At 38.6% G+C, this 24,582-nt stretch overlaps 2 protein-coding genes across 2 annotated transcripts; one reads left to right on the top strand and one right to left on the bottom strand.

Annotated features, from left to right (window-relative positions):
• The first annotated feature begins 432 nt into the window (after nucleotides 1–432).
• Nucleotides 433–7,835, top strand: LOC121420374. The gene is made up of 2 exons (XM_041614977.1): nucleotides 433–759; nucleotides 7,055–7,835. The coding sequence occupies exon 2, from the start codon at nucleotides 7,055–7,057 to the stop codon at nucleotides 7,799–7,801; it is 747 nt and encodes a 248-aa protein (XP_041470911.1). The 5' UTR covers nucleotides 433–759; the 3' UTR covers nucleotides 7,802–7,835.
• A 4,330-nt stretch (nucleotides 7,836–12,165) lies between these two features.
• Nucleotides 12,166–23,919, bottom strand: LOC121419655. The gene is made up of 2 exons (XM_041614112.1): nucleotides 23,574–23,919; nucleotides 12,166–12,233 (listed from the first exon to the last, which is right to left on the bottom strand). The coding sequence occupies exons 1-2, from the start codon at nucleotides 23,851–23,853 to the stop codon at nucleotides 12,166–12,168; spliced, it is 348 nt and encodes a 115-aa protein (XP_041470046.1). The 5' UTR covers nucleotides 23,854–23,919.
• Nucleotides 23,920–24,582: the final 663 nt, after the last annotated feature.

Raw genomic sequence — 24,582 nt, 5'->3', positions numbered from 1 at the left:
TTTTGAAAATTTCACCAAAACCCGGATGTAAAAATGAATAAAATTAAATTGTTTGAATTATTGTCTTAGAGATTTGAGAACCAACTTGACTGCAACCATCAAAATGTAATCCACAACGGTTATATATTCAGGAACAAATAACACTTTTCGTCACCTTTTCAATGAGGAGGAAATTAGATAGTCATATTTCATATACTAGAATACAAAAAGTGTGTGCCGTCACGTGTCATCATTCATATACAGACCAGGATGTGCATATAAATTACTGTTCTGTGAAATTATGATAATAAAAAAAATTACATCCGAAGTTTTGATGAAATGTTCCGAGTGCTTGCATGGATTTTTCTTGTTATTCAAATAAACTTTTTGTTCCGATGGACTTCGTTCAATCGATCGCCATGCTTCTTCATGTGGATAGAGGACGGTTAGTAGTGTGACGAAATAGGCCTATAGAGGGCGCTTGCTAGAAATAGTGTCAGGGCCAGCCAGAGTTGTTATATATATACATAGGGACTGTGTGTGTACTCAGTCAGTTCAGTTAGGGAGTTCAATCAGTGCAGGTGGTTGTGTTACATAAGTGGTCAGTGCATGCATGCTGCAGTGCACTCAAGTCAGTTTCAGTTCAGAGTTTATCACAGTTAGACCTCCAATTCAGGGTGCAATCCCTACAGTTCTGCTTTACATTTATATTTGTTGAAGACCTCGATTGTTCGGAGGATACGTGCTGTTAACTTCTGAGTAATAAAGACAAGTTGAAAGGTATGAATTATTGATTCAGATTCGATATCTTTGTGTTTATCGTTTGATCTGATGTTGATTGCGATGAGTGTGATTGATTATCCCGTAGTGTAAAATTAGGTAAACTAGTTGAACAATAACAGACCAGGCGAGCGAGCAATGAGTGAGAGTAGCGAGACAGTAATCGTGCAAGCTAAAATACCATATATTTTGGTGAGAAGCCTTTGCTCTCGTGAGTGAGTTATGTTCCCATTCTATTGACCGCTCGGGAGCGGGAGCAAGAGAGGAGCGAGAGCTGGGGGAACCCCTAAAACGCTACAAATGGTGGCAGCGGTGTGGGATTTAGCATGCACGAAACACTGACTCGCTAAACAACACAGTGCTCGCTGTGCTCATGAGAATGATGAAATAAATGCTCACGAGATCCAACTCAAAGTAGATGAAGTAATGCTCTTTATTGATGTTGGATGTGAAGTTTATTTGCTCACACTGGGTCTGTTGTTCACATTATTGTCTGTGAGCAATCAAGCACGGCAAGCACACAATAGGGAGACATGACCGTTGATTTTCTCAGCTCACTGAATTAAGCAATGGCCATGTGCTTTTGGAGGTTATCAAATTAGCTTGCTTGTCACACTGCTCGTGAGCAAGTCGAGCAAGAGTTACTTCTTAAAATCTATAGTCTAGTTTAACAGCTCATTTGTGATGATGTTAATTATATTCTAGGCATAGACAAGGAAATGGGTAGATGATAAAACCATTTTGTTTTGATGTGAAAAATAGTATGAATCTTTTAGAGAATCTTGTTATATAAATAGACGAGCAAGGATTGGAAGTTCATTGGTATTTTTGATAACCAAATTGGGTAATGAGCACTGAAAGGGAAATGGAGAGCAAGCTGATTAGACTGCAAGAAGAACTTAATCGTTCAAGAATGGAAAGAGAGCTGCTTGCGTGGGATAAGAAGCAAGTTGAAGCCAAGTTGGAAAGACTAGAGGGCACAGGAACTGACATGAATTATAAAGGACTTGGAGAGAGTGAAACTCCTAGTCGGTCTGAAAGAAGAGTGAGTGAGTCACACTACCAGACTGAAGATTCAGAGGTCAGGTTCAAGTTGCCAAGCGTCAGAACTGAACTTCATAATGAGACTTCAGGATTTATGTCTCATGAGCGCACAGCTCATGAGCAAGCTGCCCATGAGCAAACTGCTCATGAGCAAATACTCCCTACATCCTACTCACCAGAACCTCTCGGGTCCTACAAGATGTCTACTCCTTCCAATCCAAATGCACAGCATCCTCAGCTCATGAGAGAGATGTCAAAAGAGTTGCTCACTAGCAAAGAGTTGCTCACTAGCAAAGAGCATGGTGGAATGATGGATGCTCATGTTTCTCGGGAAGCGATAAATATAGCTCCAAGGGTATATGGACATGGAAGTGTTGCAAGGCAACCAGTTCCAGAATATCAATTGAATTTTCATGCTCGTCGTGAGCGACCGCTTATGACACCAGATAGGTATGATGGCAAAACCGCTTGGAGAGAATATCAGCAACATTTCGAAGCATGTAAGGAAGTGAATGGCTGGGATGAGTCGCAATCAGCAATTTACTTAATTGCTAGTTTGCAAGGAAATGCTCTTAGGTGTGTCAGTGATTTGACACCTGAAAGAAAGCAATGTTATCCTGAGTTGTTGAAATTACTCAGCCGACGTTTCGACACCGGACAACAAGCGGAGAATTTCTTGGCGGAGTTGCGTCATAGGAGGCAAGGGCCAAGAGAGTCATTGCCAGAGTTAGGGCAGGCAATCCATGAACTCGCCATCAGGGCTTACCCAGATATCCCAGCCTCATCAAGAGATAGACTGGAAAGAAATCATTTCATTGATGCAGTGGAGGGCCAGTCTGTTAGGGAAGGCATTTACAGAGCTCGACCATTGACTCTGGATGAAGCGATACAAGCTGCTATTGAAACAGAAAACTTCGAGAAGATTGAGATGCAGAGACGAAGTGAGCGTATGAGGCCTACTCGATTCACGAGGGCACTCGATCAAGACACAGATGATCGCTTGCAGCAGATGGAAAGCATCTTGGTCCAACAATCACGACAAATGGAAGGCATCTTAATCCAGCAAACAAAGCAAATGGAAGCCTTGACAAACGTGATAATGAATGCAAGTTTGTATACATCATCAGGAGAGCAGTCAAACTCTTCTACACAGAAAAAAGAAAAGCGTGTTAGCTGCTATAGGTGTGGTGAGAGTGGTCATTTCATCCGCCAATGTCCACTCCCTGCACCTAAGAGAGATATTAAGAAGAAGGGAAACGAAACACAGCTAACCGGAGGATCCACGGCCAAGCTGGAGAGCACACAGGATCCACAGAGTCAACCTCAAGTACAAATGACACAATAGAAGAGATCCGGACTTTCACCCTTCCCAGTGTAGCGAACAACCCAAAGCAAGGGCTCTACATAAAGGGACAAATTAGATTAACAGATTGTAGGTATTTGTTAGATACAGGATCAACCGATACTATTGTGAACACAAGCTTATACTACCAAATGGAGCATGAGAAGAGACCAACTCTAGAAGATCCAGCAGTAAGAATCTTACAAGCAGATGATAGCCCACTTCAGATATTAGGTGCAGCTAACCTTGACGTGAAAGTGGGAAGGACTATTAGGTCTATTAGGGTCATCTTTGCTGATATAAGATGCCAGGGGATACTTGGAATGGATTTCCTCATCCCTACGCGTGGACTTCTAGACTTTGGAAAACTCACACTTACAATCAACGGAGAGGAGATAGAGTGTATTAGCCATATGGGACATGCATTCATTGCACGAGTCGAAGTTGCTGAGAGCAGACAAATACCTGCTGGACATGAAGCCATCATACCTGGTCGAATTGCAAAGAGGAATGAAAACATAAGCGGACCTGCCCTTATTGAGCCAATGGAGGGAGGTGGGGAACTAGCATCAAGAGGACTTGTTTTAGGTCGAACTTTGGTTGATGCTGACACTGATGTCATCCCCATAAGAGTTTTGAATCCTGGAGAAGCAGATTCTGAAGTACCAGAAGGTATGGTCGTGGGAATGATCATGACAGCAGAGGTGGAAGATACATCAAGTGATAATGCTGATGATGAACAGCAACTTCCTCCACATATGCATGACCTCTACCAGAGAAGCATAACTAACTTAGATTCTCACTATCATGAAGGAGTTAGGCAATGCTTGGTAGATTTTGCAGACGTCTTTTCCAAATCCAACAGTGACATTGGATGTACCGATGCAGTGAAGCACTCCATCAAAACTGGGGAAGCAAAGCCAGTGAAACAAAGACTGAGGCGTCATCCATTATGTAACCAAGAAGAAATAGACAGACAAGTGAAAGATCTGGAAGAAAGAGGAGTCATTGAACCAAGTGAAAGTCCATGGGCAGCAAATGTGGTATTGGTGAAGAAGAAAGATGGGACAAAAAGGCTGTGTATAGATTACAGAAGTCTTAACGAAGTCACTGTTAAGGATGCATACCCTGTGCCCCGTATAGACGAAACATTAGATGCACTGGGCTCTGCAAAATGGTTCTCAACATTGGATTTATCATCAGGCTATTGGCAGGTAGCCCTTGATGAGGATGCCAAAGACAAGTCCTCATTTGTAGTAAGGAATGGTCTCTATAGATGGAAAGTCATGCCATTTGGGCTGACTAATGCTCCTGCTACATTCGATAGGCTAATGGAGAAGGTGATGAAGGGACTCCAATGGGAGATTCTGCTCATTTACCTAGATGATGTAATAGTCTATGGTCGCAGTGTTGAAGAGGAAATCAAGCGTCTGCGAACTACCTTCACAAGACTACGTTCAGCTAATCTGAAGTTGAAGCCTAGTAAATGTCATTTGTTTTGCAAGTCTGTACTCTATCTTGGTCATGTTGTAACTTCAGATGGTGTAACCACCGATCCTGACAAAGTGAAAGCGGTTGCTGAGTGGCCTCAACCCAAGTGCAAGAAAGATGTAAGAAGTTTCTTGGGGTTAGCCTCGTACTATCGTCGCTTTGTGAAAGGCTTTGCTGAACTTGCAAGTCCCCTCCATAGTTTGACAAAGAAATCTGCCAAATTTGAATGGAGTGATAGCTGTGAGCGTGCATTTCAGGAGCTGAAGGAGAAATTGCAGTGTGCACCAATCCTCACCTACCCAATTCCCCAGGATGATTTCATTTTGGACACAGATGCAAGTGCAAATGCCATTGGAGCAGTCCTGTCCCAGGTTCAGGAAGGACAAGAAAAGGTTATTGCCTATTACAGTAGAAAACTCAGCCGTGCTGAAAGAGCTTACTGTGTTACCAGGCAAGAACTTCTCGCTCTAGTCGAATCTTTGAAGAACTTCAGGCAGTACCTTTATGGAAGGACAATTACTGTCCGTACAGATCATGCCTCTCTGAAATGGCTGACTAATTTCAAGAGTCCAGAGGGTCAATTGGCAAGATGGTTGCAAGCAATATCAGAGTACAATCTAATGATAGAGCATAGACCTGGCAGAAAGCATACGAATGCTGATGGTTTGTCCCGTATGCAATGTAAGCAATGTGGAAGAGAAGAAGAAGTAAACGTGGATACTAGTGTCCTGAATGATCCTGCTAAGGAAGAATGTAGCATCAGGGGTATCTCTTCTCGGCCTTCACTAACACTTGCTGAGTTGCGACAAGCACAACTGGCAGATGACACGCTAAATTGGATGATAGTGATGAAGGATGACAATGAATCTCGACCAGATTGGAGTACAATAGCTCAGAAGCAATCAGCAGTTAAAACGTATTGGGCTCAATGGGAACAGATTGAGACCCATGAAGGAGTTCTGTATCGAAGATGGGAGTCAGATAATGGGGAATGTGTCAAGAGGCAAGTGATTTTGCCTGAGAGTCTCCGCAAGGAAGTGATAGCGGAAGTACACGGAAACCCATTAGGAGGACACCTAGGACTGAAGAAAACCCTGGCAAAGATAAAAGCAAGGTTTTACTGGTGCGGAGTAGCTGCTGATGTGAGATCCTATCTGAGGACTTGTACCCTCTGCGAGAGAAGGAAATCACCTTCAAAGAAACGGCGTGCTCCACTGCAGCAGAGTCGTGTAGGGGCACCTATGGAGAGGGTCGCCATAGATTTGATGGGCCCATTTCCCAAAACGGCATCAGGTAATCAGTGGATACTGGTTGTCGGTGATTATCACACAAAGTGGATGGAGGCATACCCTCTTCCTGATGCTAGGGCGGAGACGGTGGCAAAGGCACTTGTTGAGGAATTTATATGCAGATTCGGAATACCACTGGAGCTCCACTCAGACCAAGGATCAAATTTCGAATCCCGGTTGTTTGCTGAAGTTCGTGAGATCTTAAAGATCACCAAGACTAAGACAACGCCCTATAATCCGAAATCTGATGGACTTGTAGAACGCTTCAACAAGACTTTGATCAATATCGTCTCTATGCTTCTCGAAGAGGATGGAGGAAAGAAGAATTGGGATCAACATCTGGCACATGCTACGAGTGCCTATCGAGCCACGCCGCAAGAGTCGACAGGAGAAAGCCCAAATATCATGATGTTGGGCAGGGAGGTGAGGATTCCAATTGATCTGATGACACCCACCTTGGATGACGAGGAACAAACTAGTGATGAAGATTATGCCATGAGATTACGAAATAAAATGAGAAAAGCTCATGAACGGGCAGAGCAATGTTTGAGGAAGTCTGCAGCCAGGCAGAAGAAAAATTATGATCGAATTTCTCAAGATCATGGTCTTCAAGTAGGAGATTTCGTCTGGCTTCATGATCCTTCGAAGAAGAAGGGTGTATCACCCAAACTTCAACTACGTTGGAAAGGCCCGTACTTAATAGTCAGTCGTCTGTCGGATGTTACGCTACGGATACAGGCCAGTCAGCGGGCGAAGCCGTCAGTAGTTCATGTTGACAGGCTTAAGCCATACCATGGGCCGGATCTCCCAAAGTGGACATGGAAGCATCCTGATACTCCTGTCCTTACAGAGAACACAACTGATAATGAGAAAGATACAAATCAAGATGTAGAGGGGGAAGACACAGTGCAAACCGTTGCGGGGGAAAATGAATCAAATGTCATTAATACCAATGAACTTCCAACTACCTCAAACTCAGATAACATAGTTTCGAATGACCTTAATGATTCTGTACATGTTGATATAAACAGTGAGAGACGTTACCCTTTAAGGAAACGACGAAAACCAAAATACCTGATGGAGTATGATGATTCTTAATTTTCTCATTGTCTTCTTTCTTTTGCTCCAGATGGCTCCATCCAGGAAGGCGATCTTTTGCAGAGATTGCGGAAGAAAATTCTATGACGGACTAGAACTAAGAAGGCACGTCAGAGAAAAACACCAATTTGAGGAAAGACAGGAGGACAGGGGACGAGAGGAGCCAGACAAGAGGAAACACAGATGTGAACGATGCAAATATAAAACAACAAGATCCTCCAACCTCCGGCGCCACATGATGTTGGTGCACGAGAAGAACTTCTGTTCAAGAGACCCACTTGGTTTGGATGTAACAAGCACAGGTACGTCACAGGGACTGCATCCAATTAGTCCAGTAGCAATTTCTATCACCACTTCAAATGGATTTCAGACACCACCAGCCCCTCAGCGCCCTTCTGGCAAGCCCCTTGCCATGCTGATGCAAAGTATGGAGGACACGGATGAGGAGGAGGAGAAACCGACGTCTCCAGCACAACCCACAGAAACCCCTTTGACTCAGCCTCTACCTGAACCTGTTCTGTCACTTTCATCTGCTTTCTCTTCACGGCCCGAACCTGCTTCATCTCCATCTGCTCTATCTACGCAACCTGTACCATCTTCTGTCTCTTCTGAATCGTCTTCTGGGTCTATCCTTGTCACTGTCGTCGAGAAGAGGGTCCAACGCTTTTATTCGCGAGGAAAACTTATCCGACAAAAGGACTCAACAGAAACATTTTTACAGCTTGTTCCTGCTGCTTGGGACCAGCAACAGGACTGCCACCACCAACTGCAGAAGTGATTTTAGAGACTGTATTCCCGTCTATTCCTGATGCCTTGATATGTTATGTATTTTGTTTTTAAATGAAAATGGAATTCTTTCTTTCTTTTGCACTTTCCATTCTCTTCTCTGATGCTCCTTCTACCTTCTCTATCTTGTATCTTCCTACTATTTTTCTTTATTCTTTGAGTTTCATGTTGTCATTCATGATCGCCATTTTTTGTTGTTGTAAATATGTACAGTACATGATTTAAACAAACTGCCAAAAACTATTTTTGTATTACTGCCTTTTAACTCATATGCATAAGGAAGTTAGAGATATCTTTTTATAGTGCGATGATGATACACCTTGATCTTGATACCTCGGGTTAGTTTAATTGTGTAAACTAAACATTTGGTGCAGTTTTGTTTCGATATGATAAGTTTATGTTTTACTGCTGGGCAAGCACTTACATACTCTTGCCGATTCTTTTTGATAGTTCCATATATTTTGATCAGTACATTGTGTCATTCCAGTATTGTGCCAAAATGCAGTATTATTGCCTTTTTATGCCATAAAGTTTTTTTTACTATGTTTTATACCAAAAAGTCTATTTTATATAAAGCTGATGTTTTCTATGAGATATTTTTTTTTATGTATATTGTGTATGTTACGTATTTCTTTACCTTGATGACTAGTTTAGTACTGAGAAGTCGTTACATATTTTTAAAAGTTTACAATGTGTTTTCGTTAAGTCATTATGTTTTGATATTGATATTTTATAACTCGCTATTTCGTCATTCTGTTTTAAAGTTATTTTTTTGAAACAGGGATGTTTCAAAGTTAGTGGGGGGTCATGTGACGAAATAGGCCTATAGAGGGCGCTTGCTAGAAATAGTGTCAGGGCCAGCCAGAGTTGTTATATATATACATAGGGACTGTGTGTGTACTCAGTCAGTTCAGTTAGGGAGTTCAATCAGTGCAGGTGGTTGTGTTACATAAGTGGTCAGTGCATGCATGCTGCAGTGCACTCAAGTCAGTTTCAGTTCAGAGTTTATCACAGTTAGACCTCCAATTCAGGGTGCAATCCCTACAGTTCTGCTTTACATTTATATTTGTTGAAGACCTCGATTGTTCGGAGGATACGTGCTGTTAACTTCTGAGTAATAAAGACAAGTTGAAAGGTATGAATTATTGATTCAGATTCGATATCTTTGTGTTTATCGTTTGATCTGATGTTGATTGCGATGAGTGTGATTGATTATCCCGTAGTGTAAAATTAGGTAAACTAGTTGAACAATAACAGACCAGGCGAGCGAGCAATGAGTGAGAGTAGCGAGACAGTAATCGTGCAAGCTAAAATACCATATATTTTGGTGAGAAGCCTTTGCTCTCGTGAGTGAGTTATGTTCCCATTCTATTGACCGCTCGGGAGCGGGAGCAAGAGAGGAGCGAGAGCTGGGGGAACCCCTAAAACGCTACAGTAGCAAGTCAAGTGACCGTTTGCCATATTTTTCCACATAAAAAAACACGTTATAAAAATCATTTATTCAGTCTAAAGTATAAAAAGGTAAAATCTGTGCACATCGATCACTGAATATATATGCATAGAGATCTGAGAAGTGGGACAGATATTCATAACAGTAACATTCGATGATCCATAATATGGAGTCATGCAGTGCCCCCCCCCCATTGCCAGTTATAAAGAGAAAGGGAAAAATTGAAATATGGAGAGAAGTATGACGATATCGACGTTACACCCGACCCACATTTCATTTTTTGGCAGGCCTATATAGTGGTTTACCATGTGAAATGGCCTACATCCAATTATGGAAAATATACTTTCAAACTGAGTGTCATATTTACATAACTTTATCCAATAATTATTACAAACTTATTACTATATCCATAGGATTGCCGGTTTTCCAAAATTTGAAACTGACATGCTGAGTTTTAGTTAGAGCTCGATTATCTCTAGGCATGCAGCTAGGAGATAAAAGAGCATGCATGGACTTTATACATACACGACGTACCAGGGATATCCTGCACATACAAACCAGTGGACTGTACTGTTCATGACCTTTTTCTACTGGTGTCCATGCAAGCGCATGGTGCAGGCAAACCTCCTTACGTAACCTGCAGTGATTCTTCAACACAAAAACACACATCCCGGTCTCTCTCACACACACACGTATCATACAAGTGAATGAAATTCCAGGCCAGCCAACGTGCATACTGAAGCTAGTCTATAAATTCAAACACTGGTCACCCAAAGACGGTTTATATATAATTTTAGTGACAAATCGGTGCATTTCCAAAACATAAACAGGATGCATAATCTTGGAAATTCCTCTGTAAGGGTTTCTTTCTGTTGGTTTCATGTCCCTTTTTTCTCTTGATTCATCAGAATCACAGAATAAAACTTTTTTTTCAATCGACTTGAAACAACATATGAGCAGAGACTAACACGCGGGAAGTCAGAACAGAGAAGAACCGAAGAGATTTTTTTTTCTTCCAATTCTGTGCTAGTTGTATTCATTGTGAATGTAGTTTTATAAGTTGTTCCCGTGTTATATTGGCAGTCAGAGAGCTTATATTTATGTGCAACAGCGTATCACATCGTGGTTCCACTTCTTTTTTTTTAAATGGGGACAATCGGGAGCAAGCTGCAAGGAAGATAGGAAACTTTGACAGACTGGTGTTCGTGTTTTGCATGTGAGTAACGTATACAAATCGATATGCGATCGAGGCTTTTTAGATCTAAATTAAAGTCTGGCCTGCCGTGCCTGTGTGATGCAAGAAAAATTGATCAAATTATCTTATCAACGAGCTTTGTAAATTACTGAGTAACTCAATTGCGGTAGCGGACTACATTATCGTTCTCGCGTAGGCCGTAGCACCATCTGAAGAGATAAGTGCGTAGCACACGTACGCACGCTGCACGCACGGCAGCAGCGATGATCTTTGCGTTAAAAGTCGGGTTTCCCGACAGAGTTTAATTCACACATAAAAGAGCATAATTTATCATGAAAAACACCATTTCATTTCATATCATCTACATCATGTCTGTTTTAGGGCATACACATTCATATAACATACAAATCAATTAGAATGGTGACAGGCCGATTTCGAGGAATTTACCAAAACTATCCACCCTCTTTAAGAGATCGAATTGGATGTTTTTCATTGCATTTGAACAATATGCTTCGATAACAAGAAGAGAACTCACCCGTAATTTTCTTTATTGTATCTATCCAACCGGAGTAAGATGAAACATTTTTAGGGCTGTAATAAAAGCATGGTAGTGAAAAGGGTAAAAAACAAGAGGGCTACGATTTCGTTATAATATGCCGGAATCATGATGGTCAATGATATGACATAATCATAACTCTTATCCCATTACCCCCTCTTGTCTTTCCTACACTTTTTTTTCATATCGATTTATTCTGATTCAATGAACAAAAATATATAACATTTCAATTTAACATTTCAAAACACATAATATTTTACATTTCATATTTGGAATTTTTTCACTAACTTAATACAAGCATAAATCATATATAACTTAAAGGAGAAACAATGAAATCAGTTATAAAAATGGTTGAAACACCACTCCCCCCCCCCCCCGCCCCAATCAGCCAATCAAAAAGTCTTCCCTTGCACATTTGTGGAGGGCTATTTATACATGGAATACAAAGAAAGAACAAAACAAAGTAGACCCAAATCCAAAACAAACCAATTAACAAATAGATATACTGACACTAGGATCCCCTTAAAATATACATAAAATATACCTAACACTTTTCCTTTCATGTATCAAAAATTCAACAATGATTTCAAACTATATGAGATTACTTGGCTTGCACTCATCAAAAACAAAGCAAATCAAAAAAAGAAATCGACAAGTAAAAAAAAAAAAAACATCCCAAAGAATCACCCATCCCAAAGGAAAACTTCATTATCCCTCCCCCCCCCAAAAAAAAACACATACACACACCCTCACATACACACATACACACTCACACACACCTACACAGTCACTTTCTCCCAAATCACACCTGGATATCGCCCTCAGTCCTGCCTACACAACGTACCATCCCCCCACACACACACGCACACCCACACACACACGCACAAACACACCCACACACACACACACACACACACACACATATATATATATATATATATCTTTAAAGTTTCACGTATTGGTTTCAGTAATCATGGTAATGTAACAAAATAATATTGCTGATAATAATGTTTGGATTGGAAATAAAGTTTTTATCATTCACTCGAATTTTCGACGGTCCTCCTTCAGGCATGTACAATATATATATATATATATATATGAACATCCCTTTATTTGTCTAATTCAAAAATAACAAAATTCGATAGAAGATATTACTCACTGAACAAACAGAGCGATGCGTCTGACCTTCCTCGCAAGGTATTCAACATCTTTTGTGAATGTACCTACATTGTATTTATAATAACAGGAATGCAAACGGTCAATTATAAAAACACATTAAGAAAAAAAGAAAAGTGAATGAAACAGGAGGAGGTGAATGATTGGAAAGTAGAATAAAAACACTTTCAGATCATTTGATTGATTGAGTGATTGATTGCATTCATTCTTTTTATTCTGGAAAGCAAAGCTTGTTAGTATGCATTCACTGCAATAAATAGTTAATTAAAGGATATCATTTAAAAAAGGAGAAAAATATCGCTCACGCTTCATTCTCACATAGTCTCGATTGGGACAACATACCCATCCTTTTCATGATTACAACAAGTGAATAGTGACCCCGGTTTTAGGTCTAAACCTAAAGAAAAAAAATCAGCTCTCGTTGATTGATTTCTTATATGCTTCTTTGTTGTTTTGTTATTAATGGGTATAAGAGTCATCTTGAAATTGACTTTCAAACCTGCTTAAGAATAGGATAATGACCATGATGATAGGAAAGTAAAACTCAACTGCATTATTTCGAACCCTAAGTAGCCTGCATGAAACCATTTTGATAGATAATTAACCATTATTTAATATGCCCTTTATTATCATAATCATGGTAATTGTGCTCCCGGGGGGCCACTTACATTGACGAGTGTATACCATGAGCGACCAAAAAAAACACGTAAAAAGGATGTCCTTTTCACGATAGGGCACGTTACGTACGTAACGTGATAAGGGTGTCAAAAACACAAAAATAATGAAAAAAGGGTATCTATTTCACTTGGAAAATTACGTGTTTAGGGTCGAATTTGCGGGGATGATAAAACGAAATCAAAATGTTTTATAAAGGATGTCCTTTTTGCTCCAACACTTCGTGTTTAGAGTCCGATTTGCGCGAGGTGTAGAAGGTGGGGTCGTACTAAACCAAATAAGGTAAAGCCGACGACCGAAGGACCCGTAACAACAAAACATTCCTGTACTTGTTTAGGGGTTCATTTCAGGGAATATTTGCCAAGAGTATCGTTTTGTTTCCAATACTTGTTAAGGGTAGGGTTTCACACGCCAATACTTGTTAAGGGGTGCATTTTCAGAATATGGAAATTACGTGTTTAGGGTGCTTTTCGAGACCCCATGGTCGCGCATGGTATCCACTCGTGAATGGAAGTGGCCCCCCCCCCCGGATTGTGCTACAAAAACGTCAAAATCACCTTATGATTGTGATTTTTGCATGGTCAGCTCCCCCCCCCCCCCCCACCCTCACTTTGAAAACCGTTCTGCGGCACCTGCGTAGACGTGCTTTTTAGGCATTGTAGCATTTCCTACGTGGAATCTTTCTACAACACACCAAATTCCTTTGAAAATGCGAGTCAAATCACAGTGGAGAGCTTTTGAGGCTTTTGTCGAAAAATAATTTCGCGACGGGGATAGCATCGGAATCTCTTGACTCTGGACGACGACATAATTGCAATTGTTCTTCCTCGCCAAATTTTCGAATGATCTGCTGTCCCAGTCCACCAACTTCCGATAAAAGCCTCTCAGCCCCTTGGGCCCTGGGAACGATTTTTTTTGGGGGTGCCGAAGTATTTTTTTATACCCCCCCCAACAAAGAAAAGGTTTCACTACAAAATGAAGGTCGGTTGGGTCCCGACAAATTTGATAAGCCAAAAAAATCAACAGAAGATGTTGGAAATTTTTTTTTTACATTTTTTTCCAAATTTGCTACACGTCTCCGAATTCCTGGGGGAGCTGACTATGAAGAATAATACACGAAGTGCCCCCTGGGAAAATCATAGGGTGCTTCAGCACTCCCGCCTTTCCCCAGGGTCATGCTCATCACTCCCATGTGATTTTAAGGACGTTCCACAGATAAAGTGAAATCCATGTCATTTTCACAAAATTTTGCACATAAACCCCTCAAAAAAAATTGCAACTCAGTTTTGGGGGATGATATCTTTTTAGTTAATGAAGTATAAAAGATGAAATTGGTATCATTAGAAAGCTGAATTATTCCTCTTTACAATGACATGCCATTTGTTGTGATTATGTAATCATGGAATATGCAGTCTCCCTGAACATTGAGAAAAGTCAGAAGTGAAATGTTGCAAAATGCATTGATTTTTAACAAGAGTCTTCATTTCTATAGAATTTCCACCATGCAGCTAGGTGACAGTGAATGAACTCGGTCCAACCTCGAAACAATTGGAAATTCCCTATTGGAAACGACGCATTTTGCAACATTTCATTTCTAATGTTGCTGCGTATTATCATGTCTGTGTATTTCATGATTACACTAGCATTACAAATGACACATGATTGTAAAGAAGAATAATCATGCTTTCTAAAGATATCACTTTTACACACAGTGGCGTACCGTGGGCCACGGCATGGGGGGGCACCAGCAAAAAATTCGGGTCATTTAGGGAGCGCGCGAAGCGCGCTCAGTTTTTAGGTATACTGACCTAATAGAAACATTTTAAGGACATGCAGTGCTATTAAACGGATATGTATCTCACTGATTGAATAATGCGAGCGCGAGCTGAAAGTTTTTGATATTCAGACCTAAAAAGGGACATTATATATAAGCAATTTTTTTTGTAATCATGATATGTACCTGCTTCGCTAAACAAACGATGCGAAGCGCGATCTGAAATTTTTGTATATATTGACCCAAAACGGGAAATATGTTTTTGGAATCCATTAAGAGTTTACATATCTCAGCAAAGTCATCTAATGCTAGTACCAACCTTTGCTGATTTTGTTAGAATTACATATAAACACATAAAGCATTTTTTGTAGACATGGTAATCATGATTATCATACGCATCTCACAAATCAAATACTGCGAGCGCGAAGCGCGAGCTGAAAATTTAGGAAACTCAGACCTAAAGAGGGGCATTCTAAGACTTGTTTGTTTTCAGGAATTCACTAAGACCGTACGTATTTCACTAACCAAATGATGCGAGCGCGAAGCGCGAGCTGAAAACTTTTGATATTGAGATCAGAAAACTCGACATTTTAAGGACTGATTTTAGGAATTCATTGATTGAAGAGTAGACATCTCACCAATCAACTAATGTGAACGTTTGCACGGACAGGAAATGTTTTATATTAGACCTTAAATAGGGCAATCAATCTAAGTAGTCATGAAAAAAAGCAAATGTCACTACATGAAAAAATTATGACTCGAATTGCGAGGTAATGTATATGGTGTACAGTATATTGATTTGAAAACGGGAGGTTTTAGTACATCAGGATTATTTATCTCTTTAAACGGTCTATGCGAGCACCAGGAACAATAAAGTCATAGGCCCTGTGAGCAAATAATGTTTCATAAAGTTATGAAAAAATGCTTCTTATGTAGTATAACATAATTATAATATAATATAACATTTATAATGAACATAATTTCTTCTTTCCCCACTACGTTTGTCTTCCTTTCTCCCGCTTTTTCTCCCTTTCCCCGTTTTTTTTGCCCCCCCCCCCATGCCCCCCGTAGTTACGCCACTGTTTACACATGATGATGGCACATTAAGAAATTTATTAGCACTCAAACTTGCAGTTTGATTTGCAGAACTCAAACATGACATGGCAACGAATTTTGCAACATTTCATTTTTTACATTGCTGCATATTTATCATGTCTGTGTAAATCATGATAACAATAGCATTACAGATGACACATGATCGTAAAGAGGAATAATCATACTTTACAATGATACCACTTTTACATATGATGATGGCACACTAAAAATTTTATTAGCACTCAAAATTCTTGAGTTGCAGAACTTTTTTCGAGGGGTTTAGATACTTTAGCAATGGAATATTCCAACTATGCAAAAATTAACATAGGTCCATGTGCTTGATTTTTTAAATAGAGCTTCAAAGTTCATCCAAAAAGGATGTTCTTGAGAATTGCGCATTCATAAGAATTTGAAATTGTTAGACCTCACGAGATCACTTTAAACTCTGTTACCATTACTTAGTCAAAATCCATGAAAACTTCATCAAATTTATCAATATTGTTAATAATTGTACCCTTAAGATGGGGAATCGATTTATAATGCTATTTGTTTGGTCTTTGAAGTCTAACAGCATTGCCGGTTCTTAAAAAATGTGTGAAAGATAGCGAAAACCTATTCTCAAATTTCAATAAGAAACTTGAGAAGTACAATAAATGCTGCACTTTATTCAAAACCCATGTCATTTTTCACCGCACTTTGCAAAATTGTAGAGGAAGGTATATCTAACATGCCTAAGAGGTGCAAACATAAGAAACAATTGGTTCATGTGCTTGTTTTCAAACTATCAGTACTTTTATAAGAGCAAATGTGCTTTTTAAAACACTCGAAAAACGCGCCAAATGCTTTGTATATATTTGTGAGGAAAAATTCGAAACCATTCTACCATTTGCTAACAAATTTTCGGCATTACTCTATATGCGCTTAAGATCGGTGTGCTCGATCTGTAATGAAAATCATTTTTCTGACTTGTGATTTTCATTACAAATCGAGCCCACCGATCTTAAGCACATAGGAGTAATGCCGAATTTTTTAAAGCAAATTATAATTTCCTCCTATTAAAGCCTCTTTATTTTTTACTCTACTATCAAACTTTGTGTCATTTTTGTCATACTTCGCAGCACTGCAGAGTATTTTGATGTTTTTGAAAAAAAAATGTTCCATGGAATAATTCCAGTTTATTAGCTTTATAAAATAACACATAGCATCTGCAGCTAGGGTACAGAAGAGAAAAATATGATCAGCTCATACTATCAGCTGATAATCACTTCTTTGTCCTTTGTGACGTCAGCGCGCAGGGTGTAAAATATGCACTGATAATGATGCGTACAAATATAACTGTCCTTAATTGCATTTTCAAAGGGATCGATGCGTATAGAGTTCCCCGTAGAGGCTTATTGTTTATTCAGATCACGCGACCCATCAACTTCCGCCTAAGCAGTTAGGTTTTGCTTTCATTTATAATTTCCTATTCCAAATTATGATGAAATAATATGAAAAATGTGATGATGATAATAATGATAATAATAATAGTAATCACCATTATCATAATTATCATCGTCATAATGACAATTATCATAATCATAATAACAATAACAATAACAACAACAATAATAATAATATTGATAAAAATCGTGAGTGATAAAATGGATCTGGGGCGTAATTTATAAACTAGATAAACTTTTGCCTTCAGTTTGAGCAATCATTTTGCATGTCTAAGTAACCTTCATTAACGGTCGGACGATAAACCGAATTCTATAACATCATAAGAAAATTTCAATGTCGCGCAATTTTGTCACGAACGTGACATTTGCCCGCGTTAAAAGACAATATTTATAAAAGCGTATTATGTTTCAAAAAGAAAAGAAAATCTCATGTTACCAAATCTAAGGAGACCGAGGAGAAAATGAGAACGAATTTCAGAAAGAAAGAGAGCGAAGGGGGAGGTGGAGGGGGGGGGTGGGAGGTGGGAGACCGAATATAAATCATTACAAGACAAACGAAATTGCACTGAAACTCAAATTCGTATGATAAGAAAACAGTCGTCAGGATGGAGAAATGCTACTAGTAATAAACTGGTATAATATTACAAGCCCGATTAGCGGAAAAGAATCAAACTCTTAAATGTTGGGTAACATACTGTCCACACAACAATCGGTTAAAAAATACCCAACTCTTGGTAGTTTTCAACCAATACTGTGTGGTTTTTACCCAAAGCACACATTATTGGTTTAAAACTACCCAGAAAGTTTTAATCAATTAATGTTGTTGTGAGGACAGTTTTATGTTGCCCAACATTTCTAAGAGTGTAAGGCGTTGGATGGGGAGGTATAAGCAACGTTTCTCGGGTTTCGTGGGTAAGGGGTCCGGGGGGAGTGCACTTTACCAAAACCGTAGTAGGTATGTACGGGGGCCTTGGAGCGGGCTTATTGTAAAAAGGAGGGTCCTCGAAACGGGCTTCGGAACTACAAACGTTTGTGAAAACGGGAGTCCTTGGAACGGGTCGCCTGCGTGCGAGTTCTTATGCATCCCTATGGAACGTGCACGCAGCTAGCCCGGCGGCACGATTGCCGGGCGCGCTAGCGCAGAGGCGATGTTCGGACAGCGAGCTGCGGACGCTTTTCACCAAAATTTCGACCGGAACGGCGTAACGGAAAATACACGAAGCTTTGGAGTGGATTTCTTTCTTTTTCTCTATAAGAAGAAAATGCTATGCCTTGGAGCGGCTTTCTTTGTTCCTTTTCTCAATAAGATAAAAATGCTATGCCTTGGAACGGAAATTTGAGTGTAAAAATGGGGGGTCTGTGGAGCCGTGATATGTGCAAACGCCGGCGCGGATATGTGCAAACAACGGTATATGTGCAAAATTTCGCCGGGATTTGTGCAAACAACGGAATTTGTGCAAACGCCACGCCGGGAAATGTGCAAATCTGTCAAAATTTATCAACGGCATCTGTGCAAACGTGACGACGGGATATGTGCAAATGAACAATTTTCACGGGAAAAGTGCAAACCTCCGGGATATGTGCAAATCACTGCATTTATCCATATAAAGCCTATTTCTAATGAAATGTTTCATAAAATTACTGTTGAAATGAGAAACATGCCTGCATAAGGGAGAAGCTATACAGTGACATCGGCAATGAAAAGCTATTCAGAGAGGCAGGGGGGGGGGGACTGTTGCACCCACAAATGTAATAACGCCCACAAATGTAATAACACTTTACCCACAAATGTAATAATTTTTGATCGCCCACAAATGTAATAATGACTTTACCCACAAATGTTATAAATTTGAAGGGCTTTTTGGCAAATCCGTTCTTAACTAAAATCATATAGTAATGCGTTAATAAAGCACACAAGTGCAAAGTTTCTTTTCCTGACCCGGTTATTTAACAAATTATAATATAAATCCAAAGTCTTTATTCCAGACCCGGTTGTTTCAAAAATAATAATATAAACCCAAAGTCTCTTTTTCCAGACCCGGTTGTTTAAAAAATAATGATATAAATCCAAAGTCTTTTCCATACCTTGTTGTTTAAAGAATTATGATATACTTCCAAAGTCTTTTTTGCAGACCCGGTTATTTCAAAAATAATAACTGAAGTCCAAACTAAGATACAATAATGATATTCCAGTGGAATAAAAAATGAGAATCGAGCTTAATCTTTTCTCCAGACGTTAATAGTAAATTGAGAATCAAGCATAGTCTTTGCTCCAGACCCGGTAACTAAAGCTGAAACCCTATAGTAATGCATTTATATTGCACAAAAATACGATTTTTTTCCATACCCGCTTAATTCAAATATTATAATATAAGTCCAAAGTCTTTTTTCCAGAGACGGTTATTTAAAAAATTATAATAATTATAAAAAACAAAGACCCATGATCCTATTTATGCTAAATAACTTTGTTGTTGTTGTTGTTAGCTTGGGTTTTGAGGCGCGAGTCATTCAGATATGAATGTCATTCAGATATGAAAATATAGCATAGTCTTTTTGTCAGACCCAGTTATAAAAATCATTAAAAACACAACAATAACAACAACAAAAGAACGACCCTGCAAACCATAAAAAATAATTTCTTTAATATTCCTTCCTTTTTTCTATGAAAAAAAACACAAATAACAGAACTTTTAATACATATGAAAAAAAAACTGAGAAATAAGATATCAGTAACCAATAGGGGGATTACTTCACGAAAACGATAAGGTTGTTGATCAACGATCTATGATATAGTATATAAAAGAAAAACATTCGATCAAGAGGGGATAACCATTCCATTCGATGTTTTCATTTGGCAATAAGTCATGATTGACTATTTTTGCCACCCACTGTATGAGAAGTAGGGTAACAATTTTAATTAGTGTTATTTTTATTACTTCTTTTTTATCATTATTATTTCTTATATATTCATTCCTTTTTAATCTATGAAAAAATAAAACAAAACCTTTAAATATAAAACAAAAAGCTGAGGAATAAGATATCAGCACACAATATGAGGATTACTTCCCCAAAACGATAAGGTTGTTGATCGACGATCTATGAGATATTATATAAAAGAAAATTATTCTAACAATAGGGGATAACGTTTTAACAAGTTCTTCGGTACTTTAAATTTTCAGTGTACCAAGCACCATTTGTAATATTTTCAGCATTTTTTTTATTAGTTACAATTCCAATAATGTCAGAGGCCTAAGATATATTTTCTGGGGTTATATTGACCCGTAAAGTAAAGAGAGAGACAGAGAGAGAGGATTTATGTGATCAAGAAGTGATAAGATAGGGAAAAAAATGATTTTAAATGGCTGAAAGAGAGACAGGGAAAGAAAGAGGAGCCCCCTCCCACACCCGTACCAGAGTTACGGGGTTACGGCGTCGATGGATTCAAGTCCATCAACATCTTGAGGTTTGATCTTTCCAGGGGACAAACGTCTTTAAATATGGTGTAGTCTTTGCTCTAGACCATGTTATTTCGAAATAGGAAATTATTAGAAAGGATAAAAACAGACAAACAATATTAACAAAGACGCCACAATATCATTAATGTAAAATTTCGTTGTTGTTATTTTGGGTTTTGGCGCGTACCATTCAGATCTGAATATTTACGCCTTTTATTAATTTGTCGTTTTTGTGGTATGCGTTATCACAGGTTTTTTTATAGTTTGGGAGAGGCTGGTGTCTAAATTTTCCTGGTTAATCTTTTGCTTAATTTGTATTTTTAATAGAACTGGGTGTGGGGTAAAGACAACTCTCTAAACCCAAGCATTTTAACTGGGTTTAATTTAAAAAAATTGGTCTTAGCTTTGTTTTTTTTCACTATTTTTTTTATCTTATAAATAACTGGGTCTAGACGAAGGTCTAAGCATAATATCCATGTTATTCAACAGGAATAAGAATAATGTTTTTAAGAATGTTTAAATTAATTTCTTAATGACTGGGTCTGTAAAAGAGACAACGCTCTAAACATGTGCTTTTCTACTTGGTCTTAATTTGGAAGATTGTTGGTTCTTAGATTCGCTGTTGGGGTTGGGTTTTATTGGTTTTTTATTCATGAAATAATTGTGTCTGGAGAAAAGTCTGCAATCGATCTCCATGTTATTTCACAGTAGTAAGATTATTGGGTATTCGTCTTAGAATATGGGTAAAAACTATTTAAAAAAATAATAATAACAAAGTCTGGAGAAAGGACGTTTGCTATATCCATGCATAATTACAATGTTTTGTAGGGGTCTTAGTATTATTATATAAAAAAAAAAACTGGGTGTGGGGTAAAGACATATTTTTTTAGTGGGTGTAACTATTGAAAATTGGTTTTTGATTTGATTTTCATTTTTAATTCATTTTTATATAACCTGGTCTGGAGGAAAGAAAACGTTTTAAAACTTGTGTTATTCCAAAAGAATGTGATAGGGTCTTATGTTAGAAGATTCTTTTTCGTAATTTTTGTAATGATAAGGTCTGGAATAAAGACAACGTTCTAAACTTCTTTTTAAAAACAGGTTCTTAGGTTCAAGGATTGCTTGGTCTTAGATTTGGAGTTATTTCTAATTTTACTATTAGCGTTATTTTGAAAAACAAATGACTGAGTCTGGCTGAAAGACTACGCTATATGTCCATGTTATCCAGCATTGATAAGATTATGGAGACTTTATACAGTTTTTGTTGTTGTTGTTTTGTTATTTACAATTTTTGAATAACAGGGTTTGGAGAAAAGGCTAAGCTCGATTTTTTCCCCACTGGAATATCATCATGGTATCTAAGTTTGGACTTATATTATAATTTTTGAAATAACCGGGTCTGGAAAAAAAACTTTGGACTTATATTATAATTTCTTGAAAGTACCAGGTCTGGAAACGAGACTTTGGACTTTTGTGCTATATGAAGGCATTACTAGAGGGTTTCAGTTTCTAGTTTTAAATAACCGGGTCTGGAGAAAAGACTATGCTTGATTCTCAATTTACTCATGGCGAATATATTCACAATACATTCCGTATAATTCAAAACAACAACAAAGACATTGATTCCACCAGTTTTAATTAACTGGGTCTGGAGAGAAGACTAAGCTTGATTCTTATGTTTATTCCACTGGAACATCATTATCGTACCTTAGTTTGGACTTATATCATAATATTTGAAATAACGGGGTCTGGAAAAAAAGACTTTGGACATAGATTATATTTTTTTTAAACAACCGGGTTAGGAATAAAGACTTTGGATTAACCTTATACTTTTTTAAACAACCGGGTCTGGAGGAAAGACTTTGGACTATATTATAATATTTGAAACAACCGAGTCTGGAATAAAGACTTTGGATTTATATTATAATCTTCTAAACAACCAGGTCTGGAGAAAAGACTTTGGACTTATATTATTATTTTTAAACAATCGGGTCTTAAATAAAGACTTTGGGCTTATGTTATTATTTTTTAAACAATCGGGTCTGGAAAAAAGACTTAGGACTTATATTAGAATTTTTTAAACAACCGGGTCTGGAAAAAAGACTTTGGACGTATATTATAATTTTTGAAACAACTGGGTCTGGAAAAAAGACTTTGGACATATATTATAATTTTTGAAACATCCGGGTCTAGAAAAAAGACTTTGGATCTACATGATTATTTTTGAAACAACCGATGTCGATGTCACTGTATAGCTTCTCCCTTATGCAGGCATGTTTCTCATTTTTAACAGTAATTTTATGAAACATTTAAGTAGAATTAGCCTTTATATGGATAAATGCAGTGATTTGCACATATCCCGGAGGTTTGCACTTATCCCGTGAAAATTGTTCATTTGCACATATCCCGTCGTCACGTTTGCACAGATGCCGTTGATAAATTTTGACAGATTTGCACATTTCCCGGCGTGGCGTTTGCACAAATTCCGTTGTTTACACATATCCCGGCGAAATTTTGCACATATACCGTTGTTTACACATATCCCACGCGTTTGCACATATCACGGCTCCACAGGGTCCCCTCCGCGGCACATACACACTATGCATTATATACTGAGTGCCCCCCCCCCCCCGGGTAAGGGGTATACAATATCAAACAAAGTTAGGGCGAAATATATATAATATATATATGATATGTATTAAATACACCTGGTTAAGAATTTTGCCCTATAACTTTTGTATGGAATACTGACTCTACTGCTTAAAAAAAGTTACTAGCCATATGCATTCTAAATTAACGAGCAAAAACTCCTTGCAAAATTCTGCGACGTTTTGGCTAAGATTTGCCTCCGAAAGAGAATAAGACAAGGTAGTTAGATATTTACTTAAATATGCTTATCTTCTTTATGCAAAACAGGCCCCGAATTCTTTAAATGAATATACAGACCTAATCCATATTTTTCAATGACGGCAACGGAAGAGGTCAGATCTTCCTGCTCGGCTTGGAAAGGTGTAGGTTTTGCTTCCACATCCCCATGAAGGGCACGACGAATATTAGGCACTATGCTAGGTGAATTCCAATACGGATCGATCACACCAAGTATGAGCTTGGAAGGGAAAACCACTCGCTTATCATCACAGGACGCCTTTTCTCCTGGTTTATACGACAATATTTCATGTTGTAGTGCTGAAAGCTTATGTGGAATATCTGGACTAGAGGATTCCATATTTGCACTCCATTTGTCTGAATGTGTTGCGTCAAACTATGATGGCGTCGAACGTAATCTCATGCCCGCAATAATGTTATGTTGCCATGCTATACAAAAAAAATCCCCTAGCATTTAGTTTCGACCTTGCACGGAAACACATTTGAGTAAACACAGACACTGTAAAGTGCATGTGTAATATTTCATGTCGCGAATTCTTTCCCCCTTTTCTGTTGCTTTCTTTCAAAGTATTCATTGTTCAGAAGCATTCAAATGCAGGCAAATATTCGAAATGCGAACAAGGATTTTTTTTCATTCGAAAGATTGTGAAGCTGCACCAAGAACTCTTTTGCCAAATAATGATAATATTATATAGCGCTTAACACATCAGAACAACGTCTCTAATACCCCCATCTCACTAGATGGCGATTCCGCTGCGATCGTCAAAAATCGACAAAGCGTGGTATATCGTAGCTTGAACGTGGCTTGATCTTTTCAATCTTCTCCGTCGTACCTTGATCTTTTCTGAAGCGGCAAGGATCGCCACCATCTTCCTGGTCGCCACAAAATTTTGAACATGTTCAAAACTTACGTAGCGAGATCGCGGAGGTGCTAAAGCGCATCATAATCGAGTCAAGAGCGTATTACAAACGACATATTCGTAGCTGTAACGAAGCTCCAACGCACAAAGCGTAGTAGAAGCGCATTAAAAGCGGCACCGATCGCCCTTGTTTTTCAGGCCCGTTCCCA

The sequence above is a fragment of the Lytechinus variegatus genome, chromosome 8 (assembly GCF_018143015.1).
Source record: "Lytechinus variegatus isolate NC3 chromosome 8, Lvar_3.0, whole genome shotgun sequence".
NCBI lineage: Eukaryota > Metazoa > Echinodermata > Echinoidea > Temnopleuroida > Toxopneustidae > Lytechinus > Lytechinus variegatus.
Note: the sequence above shows the minus strand (reverse complement) of the source record. Positions and strands in the feature narration are given on the sequence as shown.

Coding starts and splice junctions, on each gene's coding strand:
- LOC121420374 (XM_041614977.1), top strand. CDS start 7,055: ATGGCTCCATCCAGGAAGGCGATCTTTTGCAGAGATTGCGGAAGAAAA.
- LOC121419655 (XM_041614112.1), bottom strand. CDS start 23,853: ATGGAATCCTCTAGTCCAGATATTCCACATAAGCTTTCAGCACTACAA. Junction 12,234..23,573: donor CATTGAAAAATATGGATTAG/GTCTGTATATTC, acceptor AATACAATGTAG/GTACATTCACAAAAGATGTT.